This window comes from Chlorocebus sabaeus, chromosome 23 (genome assembly GCF_047675955.1).
Source record: "Chlorocebus sabaeus isolate Y175 chromosome 23, mChlSab1.0.hap1, whole genome shotgun sequence".
NCBI lineage: Eukaryota > Metazoa > Chordata > Mammalia > Primates > Cercopithecidae > Chlorocebus > Chlorocebus sabaeus.
Window position 1 is genome coordinate 14,110,959 of NC_132926.1, and position 21,539 is coordinate 14,132,497.

The 21,539-nt window shown below is 47.8% G+C and overlaps 1 protein-coding gene across 6 annotated transcripts in view; it reads right to left on the reverse strand.

Annotated features, from left to right (window-relative positions):
• Nucleotides 1-21,539, reverse strand: part of WWC1 (WW and C2 domain containing 1) — a 173,304-nt gene extending 151,765 nt beyond the window's left edge. For 3 of the 6 annotated variants that reach the window (XM_008015251.3, XM_008015250.3, XM_008015249.3), the window contains exon 1: nucleotides 21,197-21,419. In XM_008015251.3, coding sequence (XP_008013442.2) covers nucleotides 21,197-21,315 — 119 coding nt within the window. In that variant the 5' untranslated portion in view covers nucleotides 21,316-21,419. Of the gene's footprint in view, nucleotides 1-21,196 lie in introns of all 6 variants that reach the window. The other 3 variants (XM_073010531.1, XM_008015253.3, XM_008015248.3) reach the window with 2 other exon arrangements.

Genomic DNA, 21,539 nt, shown 5'->3' on the forward strand with positions numbered 1-21,539 from the left:
AACTAATGCTGTGATACTGTAATAACTGTTGACATTTTAAAGTATTTACGATGAGCCTTGCTTCTTGGCTAAGTGCCTTAAATAAGATAATCCATGCTTAATTCTCACAACAACCTTTCTAAGTAGATGGCAGTTTAAGAGCACAAGCTCTGGAGCCAGACAACTTGAGCTTGAATCCTGGCTTTGCCACTTTCTAGCTGTGCGTCCTTGGGCACACTACTTAGTCTCCCCTATACCTCCATCTCGTCATCTCTAAATGATGATAGTATTAGTACCTTTCTCAGAAGGTTGGTGTGATGGTTAGTTGAGCTAATAAATATAAAACTTAGAGCAGTGCTTGGCACTCAATAAAATCTTGGTTATTATTGCTTTTTTTTTTTTTTTTTTTTTTTTGAGATAGTCTCATTCTGTCACCCAGGCTGGAGTGCAGTAGCACAATCTCGATCACTGCAACATCTGCCTCCCAGATTCAAGTGATTCTCCTGCCTCAGTCTTCTGAGTACTTGGGATTACAGGCATATACCACCATGCCTGGCTAATTTTTGTATTTTTGTATTTTTTTTTTTTAGACTGAGTCTCGCTCTGTCACCCAGGCTGGAATGCAGTGGCGTGATCTCGGTTCACTGCAACCTCTGCTTCCTGGGTTCAAGTGATTCTCCTGCCTCAGCCTCCTGAGTAGCTAGAACTACAGACACCTGCCACCACACCCAGCTAATTTTTTATATATCATTTTTAGTAGAGATGGGGTTTTGTATGTTGGCCAGGCTGGTCTTGAACTCCTGACCTCAGGTGATCCACCTGCCTTGGCCTCCCAAAGTGCTGGGATTACAGGCATGAGCCACGGTGCCTGGTCTATTATCACTCTTAGCCTTATTTTTACAAAGCAAGGGAACAGGCTCAAAGTGATTAAGCAGCTTGCCAGGGTCACACAGTTAGTAAGAGGCAGAACTGACTGATAAATGAGGGTTTTAGGAGGCAGAGGAAACCATGACATGGGTGGGCAGATATAGAGGGAGGTGTGGGGAGATGCTGCTGCCTGGGTTCCTCATGCCTCCCTGTTGCAACCTCCAACTGCCCAGCAGCAGGGGCCACTATTCCTTGCCTCGGATTCCTTTCCATTTGGTCTAGGAAATAATTCCTTAGAGGGATTTTGAAAAACCAAAGAGCTTCTTTCTAGAGCCATCTTGTATGGGCCTCTGTAGCCTTTGACCAGAAAGGGCCTGACGTGAAGCAGACCCCTTCCTGCTGGAAGTAGGGAGGGAGGCGGATGACGGATATCTCTTGGAGCAGGAGGCACTAGGTGCTGCCTGGGAGGGGAGGGGAGCCATCAAGGCATACAGGTAGGGCTGGGGAGCTGCAGTCCAGCAGTAAAAATGGCAAAGTGCAGGGCATGCTTGGGAACTGACACCAACCCAAGGGGGCTAGAAGCCAAGGACCAATGAAGAGAACTCAGCAACCATGGCTACCAATTATTGGCACCTGCAAGGGTGATGGGCACTCTGCAAAGTGCTTACTTTATTTATTCAGTTTAATCCTCATAAAAACTGCATGAAGTAGTGTGGTTATGTAAGAGAACAACCTTATTTCTTAGGAAATTCACACTAATGTATTCAGCAGTAAAAAAAAACAACAACAGTATCTTCAAGTTATGTTTTTGTTTGTTTGTTTTTGTTTTTGTTTTTTTTTAAGACAGGGTCTCCCTCTGTCTCCCAGGCTGGAGTGCAGTTGCACAATCACGGCTCACTGCAGCCTTGACCCCCTGGGTCCAAGTGATCCTTCCACCTCAGCATTCCACAAGATGATGGAACCACAGGCATGCACTACTATGCCTGGCTAATTCTTTTATTTTTTGTACAGACGGAGGTCTCCCTATGTTGCCCAGGCTGGTCTTGAACCCCTAGGCTCAAGTTATCCTCCCACCTTGGCCTCCCAAAGTGCTGGATTTACAGGCATGAGCCACTCTGTGCCCAGCCTCCAACTTACTCTTAAACGGTGTTTGTTTATACATAAATATTATATATATATCTGTAAATGATATACATTACATGTGTGTGTGTATATATATATTTGGATACATTATATATACTCAGAGATACAGAAATGGTGTGTGTGTGTGTACATATATATATATAAACACAATTTAAATTGTTTATACATATAAATATATGTAATATATTCAGAAAGAATAAGAGAATATAAGGTAAATGGTCAACACACACACAAAACTGATAAATCTGGGTAAAGGGCATATGGAAATTTCTTGTACTATTTTTGAAATTTTCCTATATGTTTGAAATATTAAAATTAAAGAGACACAAAAATATTACCTGGGAAAGGTCTTCTTAAGACACTTAAAAACAGGATGAGGTAAACACTATCATTCTCATTCTTACAGATGAGGAAAGTGAGGCAAAATATGGGGTGCTTAGAAGATGAGGGTGAGACCAGCTTCCAGAAGGTCAGCAGTGTGTCCCCCAGCACCCCAAGGGGATAGGGAAGCGGGAGGGCTGGTCCGCGCTGGGTTGTGTTATACTGAGCTGGTACCTTCTCATGGTAATGGCAGAAAAGGCAAGAGGCAAAGTTGTTTGAGACCAGAACGGGATTCAGTTTTCGATTTGTTGTAGTTTGTCGTGCTTGTCTAGACACAGAAATGATGTCCAGTGGGTACCCAGAAACAGACACCTGTGGCTTCACGGTTGAGGGCTTGGGGACACAGGACACCCCTAGGGAAAAGCAAAGAGGGAGAGGTGTCTATTTTCTACTAAGACAGAGTGAGAGGTCTCTGTTTTCTAAGACAGAGGGAGAGCGGTCTATTTTCCACTAAGCTTCTATAGGAGTAAACAGAAAAAGAATGAGGTGTCAGAGCTTGCAAAATAAAAGGTGGCAGAACTTGGCAGCTAGATGAAGGAAGATGGAATGGAGATGGATGTTTCTGGAAACAGGGGTTGCCTGTGGAGAGGGTGCTGGGTAGGTAGGGACCAGGTGGGAGGAAGACCTACATTCCACTATGTACCCTTTGGACCTTAACCTATGCCTATGTTGTAATCATTACAGAGGTACCTTCTAATGTTAATGGCAAAAAAGGCGAGAGGCAAAGTTGTTTGAGATCAGGACTGGATTCAGTTTTTGATTTGTTGTTTGAGGTGCTTTTCTAGACACAGAAATGTCCAGTAGGTACCCAGAAGCGGGCACCTGAGGCTTCATGGCAGAGGAGGTGGTTGAAGGCTTGGGGACACAGGACATCCCTAGGGAAAAGCAAAGAGGGAGAAGAGTGCAAAATGCCCCACCTCCTTTGGATGAGGATGACCCTGTAAAGGAAGGGAGTTGGGAGCACTGCTAGGTGCTACAGGCAGGAGGTCAAGGAGGATACCACTGTGTGGCCCCTGGTGACACCTCTGGAACCTTGCTCTGAGGCTGGGGTGGGAGAAGGAGGGCTGGAGGTGCTGAGGCATGAATGGGGGTGGTGGAGGCAGTGGGTGTGGCACTCTTCTATGTTCTTCAGGTAAAGGGGTACCAGGTGGGGTTTGCAGATCAAAGACTTATTCTTGGAGAGGGAGTCCCTGAGCATATTGGAGAACTGAAAGTCCATGAAAGCCTGAAGAAAGAAAGAGATTGTTTTGACATGAGGACCAAGAAGTGGACCAGGTTGTGGAGGAGGCTGAAGGGATTCTAGCTGGGTCTCTACATTGATTTGCAATTTGGCACAAATCTATTCCCTTGATCAGTGGTTCTCAAACTGAAGATTCCATCAAAATCACTTGGAGGTTCTCTTTACAAATGTGGAGTCTGGGTTCCACCTCCAGAGATTCTGGTTATATTGACTGGGATGGGGCCTTGCAACCTGCATTTGAGCCACTCCCTTTAGAGGTTCAGATGCACGTGGCCAACAGATCACACTGCAGAGAGCTCCTCTGCCAAGGTCAAGAAAAAAATATTGCTTGTTGCCAATAAAGTGCCATGAACTCCTGCGCAAAATGATGAAAACTCCAGTTGAAGAGGCAGAGGTGTGATCACTATAGATGTATTTTATTTAAAGCTAAAAGCAAACTCAGTTTTTCTGACTACAGAACTTTCTAACTTTATCCTTTGACCTCTGGAGTCAGTGACAAGGCCTATTATTTTCCAATCCAGCATCCTCTGATTTTCCTAATCTGTAATTATTTTGCTTGTTTTTATTATTTGTCTGTAAGCTCCATGTAGGGTGACAGCAATCTTCATTCACTGCTGTGCCTTTTCCTAGCACAGTTCTCAAAGAAGGGACTGCATTCTTTGGTTTTGGTTTTAACCAACGTGCAGAAGTGGAAGGTAACCCATGCATGGCTAAAGCCACTTCCTGCTTGCAAGGCTAAGCCTGAAGACCCACTTGACTTCTAGTGAACCCTAAACACACATTCTGAAGGATGTTCTATTAGGCAAGCAAGAATGCTGCAGACCAAGCCTACAGGCCGTTCAGGCACCAAACAGTCAAAGGCAAACTTGGTTCTCACAAAGCCTTTCCTACCAAATAAGCAGATGGAGACCCCTTGAGCAGAATAGTCCATAAAAAGAAGGGTGAAATTGGCCAGGTGTGGTGGCTCACACCTGTAATCCCAGCACTTTGGGAGGCCAAGGTGGGCAGATCACGAGGTCAGGAGATCGAGACCAGCCTGGCTAACATGGTGAAAACTCATTTCTGTCTCTACTAAAAATACAAAAAATTAGCTGGGTGTGGTGGCATGCACCTGTAGTCCCAGCTTCTCGGGAGGGTGAGGCAGGAGAATCACTTGAATCTGGGAGGCGGAGGTTGCAGTGAGCCAAGGTCACACCACTGCACTCCAGCCTGAACAACAGAGCGAGACTCCATCTTAAAAAAAAAAAAAAAAAAAAAAAAGGGTGAAATCAAAGATGTTAATAGCCACCACAGATGGGGGCATTTGGCCAAGGAAATAATTCCTTGGAGGGATTTTGAAAAACCAAATGTACTCAGAAAAAGAGCTCACTCACCTTGTTCATGGAGAGAGGGATATCTGCTAAAACAAGGGTAGAATAAGCAAAGACCAAGCAAAGACAGACCCTGGACAACTGGAAGAAAGTGCCAGTGAAGGAATCACAGGAGTGAAAGAAGCTCTAGTCTAAATCACCAGGACTAATTCAGTGTTGCTCTCCTTGACATCCTGACCTGACCTACGTGATGGTAAAGAACATGCTTCTGTGGGGGCAGACATGAGTTTGCGTGTCAGTTCTGCCACTTATTAGCTATCCAACCTTGGGCAAGTTTTCAACTTTCTAAGCTTCAGTTTCCTCATCTGCAGAATGGAGATGGTTCTTACCTCACAGGGTTGCTATGAGAATTAAACTGGGCGATGTATTCAAAGCACACAGCCCAGAACCTGGCACAATCTAGAGTCTTAATAAATGTTAGCAATTATTAGTTCCTGTCCATAGGCTGTGATCTATATGGTGGCAGTGTCTGCAACCCATTTTCTTGGGGTCCAAAAGATGCAGGTTATGTGCACGAAATCCAAACCAGGTTCAGCAAATGAAAGGAAGGCCCAGCCCCCAGGCTTACAACTCTAAAGTAGCTTAGACCGGCTGGGCGTGGTGGCTCATGCCTGTAATCCAGCACTTTGGGAGGCCAAGGCGGGTGGATCACCTGAGGTCAGGCATTTGAGACCAGGCTGGTCAACATGGTAAAACCCCATCTCTACTAAAAATACAAAAATTAGCTGGGCATGGTGGTGCACACCTATAATCCCAGTAACTCAGGAGGCTGAGGCAAGAAAAGTGCTTGAACCCAGGAGGCAGAGGTTGCAGTGAGCCAAGATTGTGTCACTGCACTACAGCCTGGGTGACAGAGCAAGACTCTGTCTCAAAAACAAATAAATAGAAAATAAAGCAGCTTAGATCAATTTATTCAAAAGCATTACTGCTGCAATGGGAGTTGAAGATTTTCACATTATGGCAAAAGGAGCCCAAATATCTTTGATTCTTCACCCATCAGGAAAAAAAGAACAAGACAGGTATGCATAGAAGAGGGGAAATTACCAAACAGCAAGCTAATGACATTCCCTCAAATATTTATGTAATTTTTTTTTTTTTTTTGAGATGGAGTCTCACTCTGTTGCCCAGGCTGGAGTGCAGTGGCATGATCTCGGCTCACTGCAAGCTCCGCCTCCCAGGTTCACGCCATTCTCCTGCCTCAGCCTCCCGAGTAGCTGGTACCACAGGCACCTGCCACTACGCCCGGCTAATTTTTAGTGTTTTTTTTTTTTAGTAGAGACGGGGTTTCACTGTGTTAGCCAGGATGGTCTCGATCTCCTGACCGCATGATCCACCCGCCTCGGCCTCCCAGAGTGCTGGGATTACAGGCGTGAGCCACCACGCCCGGCCATGTATTTTTTTTTTTTTAAGACAGAGTCTTGCTCTGTAGCCCAAGCTGCAGTGCAACGGCAGGATCTCAGCTCACTGCAACCTCCGCCTGCTGGATTCAAGTGATTCTCCTGCCTCAGCTTCCCGAGTAGCTGGCACTACAGGAGTGTGCCACTATGCCTGGCTAATTTTGTATTTTTAGGAGAGATGGGGTTTCACCATGTTGGCCAGGCTGGTCTTGAACTCCTGACCTCAGGTGGTCTGCCCACCTCGGCCTCCCAAAGTGTTGGGATTACAGGCGTGAGCCACTGCACCTGGCCGTCCCCCAGATATTTACTTCTCCACCTCCTGCAACTATTTTTTAAATACTTCCTGAATCATCTCAATTTTTCCGAGTAAAACTATAAATATTAGATTTTAAAATATCTCATGTTCCTATGGCACTTGCCACCTTTACAAAGTACTTTCATTTAATCTCATTCAAACTCTACAAATGTTTGTAAGGAAGGCAGATATTTATCTACAGCTATGATTCTCCAATCTGGCTGCAACCTAGAATCAACTAGGGGCTTTCTAGAAATTCCCTGCCCAGGCCATACCACAGACCAAGTAAACCAGAATCTTTGGGGGTGGGCCAGGCATGGGTATTTTTAGCTGTTCCCTCCAGTGATCTGATGAGTCTAATATGTAGCAGAAGCGGGGAACCACTAACTGTTCCTTTTGTTCCCCCAGCTCCAAAGATACCTCCTCATCTCCTTGTAGAAAGGAGATCAAAGTTCCTTATTCGTCCATTGCAGAGCTAAGGAAACCAGGGCTCAGGAAGGTTAAGTGATTTGCTGCTGAGAGGAAGGGCCAGAAACAGAATCCAAAACTCCAGGCCGGGGAGCATTCAAGCCTGGCTTAGTGTGCTTCTACTGCATGCCAGCCATTGAGCTACCCATTAACCAAGAATAGAAAAGATGCAGGAATCATGCCATTCTATCACAGCACAGGATGCTATGGAGCCTGGGCTGAGGTGGGGAAGGTGTTTCTAAACTTCATTTGTAAGCTGAATCTTAATGCCAAGAAGATGTGAGGCGATGGTGAGGGCCTGGAGAAGGGAGTGTGGAGGTTTAGAGTGGCCAGTAAGGGTTGGGGAATGATATTAAAAATGTTCCTAAGTTGGCCAGGCGCAGTGCCTCATGCTGTAATCCCAACACTTTGGGAGGCCAAGGCAGGCAGATCACCTGAGGTCAGGAGTTTGAGACCAAACTGGCCAACATGGCAAAACCCTGACTCTACTAAAAAAAAAAAAAAAAAAAAAAATACTGGGCCAGGCACAATGGCTTACGCCTATAATTCCAGCATTTGGGAGGCTGAGGCGAGTGGATCACCTGAGGTTGGGAGTTCAAGACCAGCCTGACCAACATGGAGAAACACCATCTCTACTAAAAATACAAAATTAGCTGGGCGTGGTGGCACAGGCCTGTAATCCCAGCTACTCGGGAGGCTGAGGCAGGAGAATCACTTGAACCCAGGAGGCGGATACTGCGGAGAGTCGAAATCACGCCATTGAACTCCAGGCTGGGTGAGAGTGAGACTCCATTTCAAAAAAAAAAAAAAAAAAAGGTTCATAAGCTAATTAAGACTATTTCAACTGGCTACATGCACCTGTGCTCAGAAGATTCTGCAATCCTGGTCAGTGTCTGCCATTCAACCACTAACAAATATCTGAGGTCTTTCTGGGTGCAAACACTTAGCCAGCAGTTTACAGACTTGAGTGGGCAGCAGAGTTACCCAGACAGCTCATGAAAACCCAGATTGCTGGGCTGTACCCCCAGAGTTTCTCACTCAGTCGGTCTGACATGGAACATGAGAATGTGTTTCTAACAGGTTCTCGGGTGAAGCTGATATGCTGGTCTGGAACCACATTGAAGAACCGTTGTACAAGGGCAAAAACCTTGAAGGGCCTGGTGACCAGTGAAGAGGCTGAAGAAAACCCAAAGGTCCTCCACTGGCTGCTGGTAAATGTTTTATATCAGCAACATAAATAAGCCACTTATGTTTGTTTTGAAACTCCTTGAGCTATTAAGACACCTCTTAATATTCCTGTCCAGAAAAAGTTATTGTCTACTGGGAAGAAGTCTATCTTCTTAGGCATGACCAGTTTTTCCAGGGGACATTTTTCTCAGAGAGAAACAAGAAGTGGTTTACGTCCAAAAAATCTGGTCCTCAGAATAAATGAATTGAGCAGTAACTGTGTAACTATAGAGAAAGTTATCAAATATATTACAGGGACTATAATGGCTGCCATTAGAACTGCCTGGTCAGTGGAACTTGAATATAATGAGAGATGTCTAATGTGATTATTACTAACTCTATGAGATGGCTTCTAATTTATTCTCATTTTGCCAATGAAGAAATGAAGGCTCAAAAAGACGTAAGTAACTTTGACCAAGGTCACAGAACCAGCAAGTGACAAAGGTATGCAAAGCTGAAGCAGTGGTCTAGAGGAATAGCGGTGGGTAAGACCTCCCTAGAGGGCTGAAGTGAGGATTCCACGAGAGGAGGTGTTTGCTCTTCCTCAAAACCACCTCCCTGTACTTCCTGGAGATGAAGTAGGGAAAGTTTCCTGGGGTGCAGGAGCCCAGGGACCCTTCCTCTCCCGAGCAGATCAGTGCAGGGGAGTCCTGGCTCAGTTCCACTGAGAAACAGGGAGGGCAGTTTCCTCTGATCCTGCCGTGGCCATGAAAATTCAAATTCCATACATTCTAACGAAAGAGAAGTCCCTTCGGTCTTCTGGAATCCGCTTAGACTGGCTGCTTCCCCGTGTTTGCCTGCTTTCTTCTTGAGACAGGGTCTCACTCTGTCACCAGGCTGGAGTGCAATGATGTAAACACGGCTCACTGCAGCCTTGACCTCCTGGGATCAAGCGACTCCCACTTTAGCCTCTGGTGTAGCTGGGACTACAGGTGTGGACCACCATGCCCAGCTCATTTTTTGAATGTTTGTAGAGATGGGCAAGAAAGTGAGATCCCATCTTACTTTCAAAGTGGGATCTCACTTTCTTGCCCAGGCTGGTCTCAAACTCCTGGGCTCAAACCATCCTCCTGTATCAGACTCCCAAAGTGCTGGGATTACAGGTGTGAGCCGCCATACCTGGCCTCCTGTGCCTTATCGTTTAATGAATAAGAAAAACCCACAGGATTTTGCTACTGGTCAGGCTTTGATCAGCAAAAGAAAAGAACATGATATATGGTCCTCATAATCACAGTCCTCATAAACACAGGTAGACAGTGTTGGCTCATGAGACCATTTCCTTTAGCTCTCTTAGTATAGGGAGGACGAAGTTACTTCATTTGTCTTCAGTTTCCTCATCTGCAAAACAGGGATAATTGAGTACCCTCTCCTAGGTTATTACAAGGAGTCAATGAGTCAGTATATTAGTTGGTTGGTATGAGTGGGGTCAAGCCAGCATCATCATCTGGGGACCTGCAGGAAATGCACATTCTTGGGCCCCACCCAGATCCACTGACTCAAACTGAGTATTTAACAAGCCCTCCAGGTGGTTCTGATGTTTCCTCAAGTTTGACAACCACTGCACTTGAAAGTAAGCTCCATGAGGACAGGACTTTTGTTGGTTTATTCCCTGCTGAACCCTCAGTGCCCAAACAATGCCTGACGTATTACAGGTACACTATCCAATAAGTATTTGTTAAATGACTGAATGTGTCCAGATGAGACAGGAGAGGAAGAAAACAGACTCAGAGAGCCTAGTATTTCTACTATATTTGCACAGCTCCATGACTAGCTGTGCCTCTCACTAATTTGTAGTAAATTCTGTGAGTTGGAGACTCTATTGTGTATCACCCTAGCATTCCCAGCAATTAGCCTACCTCACCACAATAGGCTCTTGATAACATCCTACTAAAGGCCCCAGGGTCTCCCGGCTTCAAATCTAGGTTTGCACCACCACTGTCAACAGATGTCACCAGGTCTGTCCTTCCACCTTCCTAAAAGAGCTCTAGAGAACACCAAATCCCCAGTCATAATGCGATTTATCTATTTAACTATTTCCCAGTCTCATCACCCGTGTGCACACCCCATTGCAGCAGGGACTTTGCTCTGATCCTCCGCTCTGGCAACAGAGTCTGAGCACAGTAGGCACTCCATAAATACCTGCTGAGTGAATGTCCAACCCCCCGCTGGGTGGGACGTGATAAATACCAATGCCCTTCCTGCAACACCACCATGCTCAAATCAGCAGGTCCTCAAACAGCTCTCAAACGGCGCAAAAGGGAAGACTGAGTGAGGGGACAAGTTATCAAAGCAGTTACAAATGAGTTCCAGAGACCTCCAGTTCCTGCATCAGCCTTTTTAGCTCTGCCATAACAACTGCAATTCATTACCCTGATTCACACACAACCCTGGTGCCAGCTCACTGGCAAGAGTCGCTTCAGTCCAGAAATTCCAAAGAAGGGCTTGCCTCCGATAAGACTGGGGGAGGAGGGGAGTTTATTGATTCATACAATGAGTGTTGCCAAGGTGGTTTGCGAGCTCTAATGTCAACGTGGCTCAGGTGAGCCATGGCCCACCAGGAAGAGACTAGAGTTGGCAAGGGAGAAACAAGGGTTTTAGTTCCTCTGCCATTACCAATGCATAGGAGGGTAGGTTGAGCTAACTGGAAGGCATGATGTGCACTAAGCATTGTGCTAAGACTTTCTATATTGGAGGTCATATCCTCACCATGACTCTCAGGGGTAGGTAGGTTGTATTTTTTTTTTTTTTCGAGATGGAGTCTCGCTCTGTCGCCCAGGCTGGAGTGCAGTAGTGCGATCTCGGCTCACTGCAAGCTCCGCCTCCCGAGTTCACGCCATTCTCCTGCCTCAGCTTCCTGAGTAGCTGGGACACAGGCGCCCGCCACCATGCCCGGCTAATTTTTTTTTTTTTTTTTTTTTTTTTTTTGTATTTTTAGTAGAAATGGGGTTTCACTGTGTTAGACAGGATGGTCTTATCTCCTGACCTTGTGATCCGCCCGTCTCGGCCTCCCAAAGTGCTGGGATTACAGGCGTGAGCCACCGTGCCTGGCCAGGTTCTACCCTTATCCTTGTTTTACGGCTGAGAAGGAATTGGTTCAAGGTCACTTACTTTTTTTTTTTTTTTTTTTTTTTTTTTTTGAGACGAAGTTTCGCTCTTGTTGCCAGGCTGGAGCACAATGGCACAATCTCGACTCACTGCAACCTCTGCCTCCCGGGTTCAAGCGACTCTCCTGCCTCAGCCTCCTGAGCAGTCGGGATTACAGGTACCTGCTACCACGCCCGGCTAATTTTTTTGTATATTTAGTAGAGATGGTGTTTCACCATGTTGACCAGGGTGGTCTTGAACTTCTGACCTCAGGCAATCCACCCGCCTTGGCCTCCCAAAGTGCTGGGATTACAGGCATCAGCCACCGTGCTCGGCCCCACTCACTATTTTAAAGTGGCAAAGCCAGACTTGACTCAGTGTCCTCTAATGATCTTTGTGGAGAGCTTATCTACTACAGGGAATCGTGAATCGTGTGGTGTGCAATCCCATGTTTGGGGGGAACCACTCACACACATACTTTTTTTTTCCATGGTGAAAAAATGAGCTTGTCACTTGAGTCGTCTCTCGGCCTCAGTTTCCCCATTTGCAAAATGCCAGAAAAACATGACGAGCAGTAGTGTTTGGCATGTGACAGACGCTGGATAAGGATCTTTAAAGACAATCATGATTATTAATCACCATTATCACCAGGTGCCAGTTATTGTTCTCACTGTTAGTGATACAAAGTCAAACAATGCACTTATAAGAAATTCCTGGAATACACAGTGAAATGCTCACAGCGCGACTCTCCAAGAAAAGCCACGACAGATGTAGGACTGGAAGGCTGTCCCAGGGTCATCTCATCCTAGCAGCCACCTGATGCCTGCATCTTGACATTTCATCCTTCCAAGTCTGTTACCCGTCAGTGGATCCCAGGGGCTGCCCCAGGAACGAATCTAACAAGTAACCGCCACTGGGCAGGGAGGAAGCCATTGTGGGGGCTGCTACCAAAACAGGCCCGGGCAACAGCAGGCAGCCGACTGGGGAAAGTCAGCAGCTGCAGTTGGCCTGGTGTCCTCGCTGCCAGAGAGTGATGAATGGAGCAAGAGAAGGAAAAAAAAAGCCAACAAAGGTGTCCCTAATCTTGATGCAGCTTCATTTTTTTTTTTTTTTTCTGGCTGACCATTGAGTGAGAACTTAAGCCTCCATCCCTTTTCTTTGGCAGACATTTGAAACTGAAAGATCCCATTTCTTCCCAACAGAGAGATGTCATGGCTAGAAGCATTGAGCAGGCAATTGGCAAGGGGTGGGGGGTGGGGAGAATGGACATGTGACCCACCACACTTGTCCTTTTTCTTCCCCTCCTCCTCACTCTCTGCTCCACCCCCTCTTCCCCATGTCGCATCTTCAGAGAATATTCTCCCCCACACAACAGTGAATGCCTGCCCCCTCCTCCTGCCACCCCATTATTTTTTTATTTTTTTGCTGCTCAGGAACTAAAGGCTAAATGGCCTGCTGGGGAAGGTTTAATAACAAAATGTCACCGTATCCAGTTTCTTAGTTTTCTCTTTCTTTATCTCACTCTGAAACCGATTCGAGGCAGCAGCAACTGAGCCTTTCGCTGTTCTACCTAAAGGTGTGCAGCTGGCTGGCCATCTCCATGCTGGGAGAGGCAAGACGGGAGTTTTTTGCCCAGATCCAGCCCTCAGCTCTGTCCAAGTGGAAGTGCTTCCCGTAGCAAGTAGCCAGGAGCTGGTGATAGGGATGTCACCAGGCCACTTCTCCAAGTGAAGTGGATTCCTCTTATCCAGGGCCCCTTGCTGAACTGGAGGCTGCAGAGCCTCATCACCTAGCACTACATGTGACTGGAGAGAGCTCCTGATACATGTCATGGACAGCCGCCTGACATTAGGTCGGCATTCCCTGCAAATGCCACTGAAGCCTGATCAAGCCTTCTGTCACCGAGGGAACCGTGCAGCAAGACAGTGGCCACCTTTGACTCCCCTATTCTAGCCTTGTTTCTCCTTATGTGCACCTGAACTTGGCATGCCAACCTTCCAGGTAACTAAGGCAACCTGATTCTCTTCCCTTCAAAAGGGCAGTGTTTTTCTCACAGCAATCTGGGACCCCAGGGAATTGGAAAATTGGGTCAGTTTGGCTAAGCCCTCTCCCCGGGAGGGGGAGGGATGGCGACAGAGAGGAACGGCCTTGGCTACTCATTCCCTGGCTGTTGGGAGCATTTACCCAAGCGACTTGGAAAGGACTGTGAACTCCCTATACACACTGCATCCTTCAGAGTCCCTCTGCCTCCATCTCTCTTCTCCCATCCCCAAAGCTCTGGTTAGCCAGCTGCTCCCAGAAGGTGGAGTTTATGCCAAACTCCTAAGCTCCTAAGCTGCCATGAGGATCTCACTGGCTTCTCTGGTTAAGGCTCCCTAGCAAAGTCTCTCCCTGAGATCTACTTCAGGTTCACCCGTTTTAAGAACAAATGGTAACTCTCAAGCCCAGCTGTCAACAGGGCACTCTGGGGCCCTGAGATGGATTAATAAGCCAGGACAGAGCCAGACCAGGCTACAGCTAGTATGAATGTAGATGCCAGTATCCAGCTAGGTGGGCTCCAGTCCTGGATGCAACACCTGTTGGTGATCTTGAGCAAGTTACTTAACCCTTTTTTTTTTTTTTTTTTTGAGACAGCGTTTCACCCTTGTGGCCCAGGCTAGAGTGCAGTGGTGCGATCTCAGCTCACTGCAACCTCCACCTCCCGGGTTCAAGTGATTCTCCTGTCTCAGCCTCCTGAGTAGCCGGATTACAGGCGTGTGCCACCACGCCCGGCTAATATTTTGTATTTTTAGTAGAGACGGGGTTTCACCATGTTGGCCAGGCTGGTCTTGAACTCCTGACCTCAGGTGATCCACCCACCTCAGCCTCCCAAAGTGCTAGAATTATAAGAGTGAGCCACCGCGCCTGGCTGGTTACTTAACCTTTCTAAATTTCAGCTCCCTCATCTGACGTACTTACCCCATATGGCTGTTGAAAAGATAAAATGAGGTCACAATACAGAATGCTTAGCTCAGTGGGCAGCAGAGAGTAAACACTCAATAGATGTTGGTATTGACTATTATTTTATTCCTCTCTGGGTTACCAAATCTCTTACTTCTCCCTATTATCAATCCTAGTGTTTTTAAACCTCATTTCTTTCTTAATAATTGACATAGGGCCGGGCGCGGTGGCTCAAGCCTGTAATCCCAGCACTTTGGGAGGCCGAGACGGGCGGATCACGAGGTCAGGAGATCGAGACCATCCTGGCTAACATGGTGAAACCCCGTCTCTACTAAAAAATACAAAAAACTAGCCGGGCGAGGTGGCGGGCGCCTGTAGTCCCAGCTACTCGGGAGGCTGAGGCAGGAGAATGGCGCGAACCCGGGAGGCGGAGCTTGCAGTGAGCTGAGATCCGGCCACTGCACTCCAGCCTGGGCGACAGCGCGAGACTCCGTCTCAAAAAAAAAAAAAAAAAAAAAAAAATTGACATAGGATGTTCCCAAGCATGGTAGACTCCCATGGAATACGTAGATCTTAAACTCAAGCCTTGGAAAGAGATAAAAAGCCCTCTAATAACTTGTATATAAGTATTAGTATTATATGTCTACAGGTATTAGTGGATCATTAAGAGCAGAAGCATGGAGAATAGAGAGATTCTGGGTTTCCCTGGCAGACTGGTTTTAACTCTCATTTAAGAAACCTTGTTGGGTGGGGCACAGTGGCTCATGCCTGTAATCCTAGCACTTTGGGAGGCTGAGGCAGGCGGATAATTTGAGGTCAGGAGTTCGAGACGAGCCTGGCCAACATGGTGAAACCCTAACTCTACTAAAAATACAAAAAATAGCTGGGCGAGGTGGCATGCACCTGTAATCCCAGCTACTTGGGAGGCTGAGGCACAAGAATTGCTTGAACCTGGGAAGTAGAGGTTGCAAAGAGCTGAGATTGCACCACTGCACTCCAACCTGAGTGACTGAGCAAGACTCAGTCTCCAAAAAAAAAAAAAAAAAAAAAGGCTTGTTGGAATATGATATTAGACTGACAATAACTCTAAATCCATTTTAATTGACTATAAAAATAGGAATTCACTTGCAATCACTGGAACTGTAGTCATTTGACATATAGCAAATTCCTATGACACAACTCACAAATGATTGTGACACACCATGAATGCAACTTCCTGGTCTATACAATCAAAACGGATTATGGAGAATAAGGCAGCCATACACATAAAATATGTGTGATTATCATTGATGAGAAGGACATAGATCTAATTTTTAGTAAAAAATGTAAGAGAAAGAGAAAAAGAAACTTTTACTAGACTCAAGGTTGGCATTTATTTTCTGTGTGACCTTGGGCAAGTCACTTGTCTCTGGTTCTCAATTTCTTTCTTTTTTTTTTTTTTTTTTTGAGATGGAGTTTTGCTCTTGCTGCCCAGGCTAGAGTGCAATAGCACGATCTCGGCTCACTGCAACCTCCGCCTCCCAGGTTCAAGTGATTCTCCTGCCTCAGCCTCCCAAGTAGCTGGGATTATAGGCATGCACCACCACGCCCGGCTAATTTTGTACTTTTAGTAGAGACTGGGTTTCTCTGTATTGGTCAGGCTGGTCTCGAAACTCCCTACACCTCAGGTGATCTGCCTCCCAAAGTGCTGGGATTACAGTTGTGAGCCACCGCACCTGGCTGGCTCTCAATTTCATCAGTGAAATGAGAGGCCTGGATTTCACGAACAGAAAGGTCCACTCCAGCTGCAAAATTGGGTAGATATGCAGCCTCCATTTGATGCTGGTGTTTCACAGGTACTTTCTAGTAAAAGTTATAGGAACTGGCATTCCTGAGTGTCCCCTGCACGTCAGACTTAATGCTTGCTGCCCTACCTACCTTCACTTACTTATCACCCATAACTACCCTTGATGGTTAATGGACATCTCCCCATTCATTACAAGACAAACCCAAGGTTCAGGGAGATTATGTCAATTATCAAGGTAACTCAGGTAGCAAGTGGCAGATTCAAGATTCCAGGAGCCAAAGACTCACTTACCCACATTTGCCCTCTAGGTGCCCATGACCTGGCCACACCAGAATGGTCACAAGTAAGTGAAATCATGCCTGTCTTAGCTCCATTTCCCAAGGCCAAATTCCTTAGGCACTGGAGCAGCGGTCTTGATTCTGCAGGTAACTCAGCAGGAAGTAAAATGAGACAGTGGTTAGAAATGTGTGTTCTGGCGTGAGCCTGCCTAGTATTCACATCTCAGCTCCACAAAGGTTGAGGGGCTTTACCAAGCCTCCCTGAGCATTGGGTAATTCAGGTAGGTAATAGTTGTACCTAGTCCCAGGGTGGTTAGGAGGATTTAAAGAGATAGCCCACATAAAGCTGTCAGCAGACTGCCTGAATATAGTAAATACCCAATCATTATTTGCTACCTAGCTAAATAGGAGGGCTTTTGATGGTGGCAAGCAATTTCCAAGCTTATCTATGGCAGGAGTTATGAACCTGGGGTCCAGGAGGTCCCTGAAATTATTTAAAAACCTTTTCTCTAGGAAGAGTTCTGAACCTTTATCAGTCTCATACGGGTCTGTGACCTGACAGAGGTTAAGACTTTTTGACTGCTGTAGACCTGACTTCCTACCATATATATTATTTCTCAAATAACAGGGTTAGCAAAAGATCCTCAAGTCGTGGGAGAAATTGCTGGATCCTCTCAGCATGGCCTCTCCAGCCACGTGTGCCTCTGGTATTTATCACACAGTCCCAGAAACTGCCCAGAATTCCCAGGTGGTTCCTATGAGAAGGTCTGAATACAAATCGCACAAAAAGAAGGAATCAGGCTGCAGGAACCTTCTCTGGGAGGGCCAGCCCCAAAGATCTATTCGTCCTCCGAGAACAATCAGTGCATTTGTTTTGCATACCACGAAGTGAAATACACAGGACACTGGCCCCTTTTCTGGGAGCTCACAAAAGCACCCGGAGTTACTCCGCAAAAGGAGCATGGCTCCAAGGTGCTGTTCAGACCTGATCCACAGCACCTGATTCCGGAAGGGCCTGTCACCTTCCCAGTCTGGCCTTGACTCAGGAAAAGCCTGTGGTGCTGCTGGAGCCTTTGGCCCAGTGGGCAGGACCCAAGCTGTCCACTGGACCCTCTCCGGTTGTTGGGACAACCATCCTCAGGAATTTCGGCCTCCCAGTCTTCCCCTGGGTGAGAAGGGGAGAGAGTTGGCAAGGCTAGCTGCTTGGCTGCTTTTCCAACCCCCTGGTGAAAGGGGAAGCTGAAAACTGGATTCCCTACCCCCAGCAGCTCCTGGCCGGCCAGCACACAAAACAGCTCAGCCCCAGAGGGAGGAATGTGCCAAGACATTCTTTAGGGTTGGTAACCAGAGACGCTATTTTGTCCTTGGTGGCTAAGAAATCACTTTTCTGACCGCAGGACCATTTGACTTACTTCTTTTAAATTCAAGGGAATGGGTGGGCATCTCCATGATTCAGGTAAGGAAAAATCCAAGGCAAATAAACACGCACGCACACACACACACACGGAGAGGAATTTTTAGTGCAATTTTTTGTCTCACAGCATTAATTAATTGCAGGGATATAACTACCTTGGCAGAATTTTTTCTCCCCAACCCACCACCCCCAAAATAAGTTTGGTTCTTTTCAGCTTTGTTAAATTTCTTCTTCCTTTTTCTCATAGCCAATCCCTGTTCCCCCTTCTCCTCTCATGGAGTCTGGAGACGTAAGAGAGGCAGAAGGGTTTGAAATAATATCTAAGAGCTGGCAGGCCCATGAAGACCATCTAACCAACCCACTTCTCAAGCACTCAAACCTCAGAGAGGTCAAGCGATTTGCCCAAGGCCACACAGACAGGACTAAAAGGCAAAAATGGGGTATGCCAGAGGGAAATTCCAGAAAACCACAAGTGGATATCCTCCAATTAGCCCTTTTCCAAAACGTACAAAGCTGTACGTTGTTTTTCCAAAACGAGCACAATAGTGACCCCCAGAGTTGACCTGAGACCCCCCCTCAGGATCCCAAGTTCAGGGGCCCAACACCAGCCCAGTGCAGGTGGGATGACAAGGAGGTACAGAGATGAAGCTTCGAAACCAGTGACACAAGGCCAAGTGTGGTGGCTCACACCTATAATCCTAGCATTTGGGAGGCTAAGGTGGGCGGATTGCCTGAGCTCAGGAGTTCAAGACCAGCCTGGGCAACACGGTGAAACCCTGTCTCTACTAAAATACAAAAAATTGGCTGGACGTGGTGGCGTGCGCCAGTAGTCCCAGCTACTGGGGAGGTTGAGGCAGGAGAATTGCTTGAACCCAGGAGGCGGAGGTTGCAGTGAGTCAAGATCTTGCCACTGCACTCCAGCCTGGGCAACAGAGAGAGACTCTGTCTCCAAAAAACAAAAACAAACAAACTAAAAAACAAAAGCAAACAAACAAAAAAACCAGTGACACAAGATGAAGAAGGTGAGCTGCTCACCTAAGTGCCACTGTGTTTCTGCCTCCTCTCCATGGCTTGTCAATCTGCTTAAAAACAAAGGCTGGGCAAGCAAGGCGTTGGGGCCTTAGGCTGGCCACAGTACCTAGCTAAAATATACTAACACTGTTTGTTTTTTTGTTTTTGTTTTTGCCTATCTTTTTTGTTTCCCCTTTATGACAATAGATATAGCTAGTTTCCCATTTGTGAAAATAGTACACAAATTTTTAAAGTGAGTTGATCTAAAGTCAAGGAGTAAGTAAGCAATAGCACAGGTGGATATAGCAAAAAAAATCATGGAGGTGGTCCATGTAACACTAAAATTTGGGAGATTGTGCTCTAGCCAATCAGTTCTTGATAGAAGCTACTTGCTTGCCCTTTTCCAAGGGTAAAGAATTACTGTTGAGAGGAGTCTCCTATTGCTGTATTAGAAGTCCCCAGATGCATGATTATCAGTGTTGGCAGGGGCGGTCCTTTCCCTCCAACAGGACGTCCAATTGCTAACAGCACACAGGCCTCAGTAAACTACAGGGACCTAAAGTGGGGCAGGTCACATACGCTTGAACTTGTGTCTGCTCTGAGAAAAGGACAAGAGAAAAGATGCTGCCAAGTGCACCAACACAGTAACAGAGCCGGCAACTGACTTGAGTAGGGGTAGGGAAGCAGCGTGTCAGGGTGACAAGTTTGAAGGTTAGCACTTCAGGGCTAGTGAAGAACTGGTATGCAGAATGGCAGAAAAATAAAAATATTTGAGCAAATCACACCTCTGGGCTTCAAATTTTCTCTTATGTTTCAAATGGGAGTTGGGCTCTGATCTACATCCCTTCCAACTTCTAAGCATCCCAATATTCCCTTCCAAGCAAACCTTTTAAATTCAGGGAAATGGTGGGCCTCCCACATCTGACAAACAGGGAAACTGAGGCTCAGAGGTTGAGGTAGCTTACCTAAGAGATGCTCTCTAGCACTAAATATTTACCTTCCAGATTACATTCATGAGACATTCAGCATGGTGCTGAGTGTAGAGGAGACATCCAGGAAGTGCTGAATGAATGAATGAATGAATGAATGAACGAATGTAAGTGCTCCCAGAAGATATCGAGAATCTCAACTCTCATTTTGTTTCTGCTTATTTTCTTTTTTTAACTCACATCTTGCTACATACACTTCTGGGACACCTCCACCCCAACCACACAAGATGAAGAGTCCAAGAAATTTACCTTGGTTGCTTTACAGGGACCTGACCCCCAAGGTCACAGACACGTTTAAAGTCCACATTCCCCAAGACACTCTGCCCACAGACCGTGTCAGCAACACCGTGGTCCGGGGACTCCAGGACACACATGGAGAGGGTGTATGTATCTGTATGTGTAGCATGTGAGCAAAGAAATGCCAGACAACCAGGAGAAAGTCTGGAGTGGTAAGAGCCACACCGAGCCATCTCAGGCTCCACCTGCCTCTGCACATCATCTCAACCTACAGCGGCCTGGTACCCACCAAGGTCAGGTCCCGCTGGTGCAGGGCTGAGGAGCCTCGCCGCCCCCTCCCCCGACCAGGGAAGAAAGGGAGGAGAAAGAGGCGAGGGGCAGGGCTTTCCGGGGCCTCTCACCTCCATCTCCATCCTAACAGCTTCCAAGTTGCTGCCAGGTTCCTGGATAACCAGTCTCCCTCATCTGCCCTCCCCCGCTTCTTCACTTCCTCCCCACCCTCGGGTTCCACGGCCCCCTGGCTGCCCCTGTGCTGTTCTCAGCAGCTTCCAAGGCACCTGTCAAAAAGCACACCCCAGGATGCCTTCCCCTGAGCCAAGTGCCCTCTCTCCAGTGGTCTCCCACGGAATCCTGGGGTCCTCACCACCCCCTCCAAACCGGACACTTCCCCATCCCCATCCGCCCACCCCCACGCTGGGTGGAAGCGTCCCCGGGAAGACCCGGCTTCACCCGGTTAGGTCGCTCCCCCAACCCCCGCCCCCGCCCGACCTCTCTTCCCAAAGGGGGCGGGCGGGGCTAGAGCTTAAGGTCAAAACTCCTGGCAGGTGCCGGCTGGGGCCTAAGTCCTCCAACTGGGGATGGCGGTGGGGCAGCCTGGGCCAGCTCCCTGGCAGGCGCCTCCTCTCAGTTGCCCACTGAGGCGGGAGCAGCGCTCCAGAAGGTTGCGGGGAGCAGGAGGTGGCGAACTGAAAAGAGCTCAAGAGGCACGCAGAGCTCCCCCGCCCCCGCCCAGTCCCAGCCGGCGGCTGCAGAGGCAGGTGGGGGGCCGGGCGGGGGTGTGGGGGCACGGAGGAGGGTCCCGGGGTCCTACCTGTCCCGCGGGTCGATCCAGCTGGTGGTGCGGTTCGTGTGGTCTATGTAGTAGACCTTGCCGTCGAAGTCGCGCGCCTCCTCCCAGCCCTCCGGCAGGGGCAGCTCCGGCCGGGGCATCTTCCCGAGAGCTGCCGGCGCTCCCCCATGCAGCTCCCGACCGCAGCGGGGGCTCAGCGGCTCCAGCCGGCCGCTCTTAGCCCGGGCGGCCGCCGAGGCACCATGATCCGGGGGGGGGGGGCGCCCGCGGATGGGGGGCCCTAGTGGGGGCCGGCCGGGGTGGCGCCGCTGTCCATGCGGCCCTGCGTCCCCGACCCGGCGCCGCCCGCTCCTCCCGCCGCCGG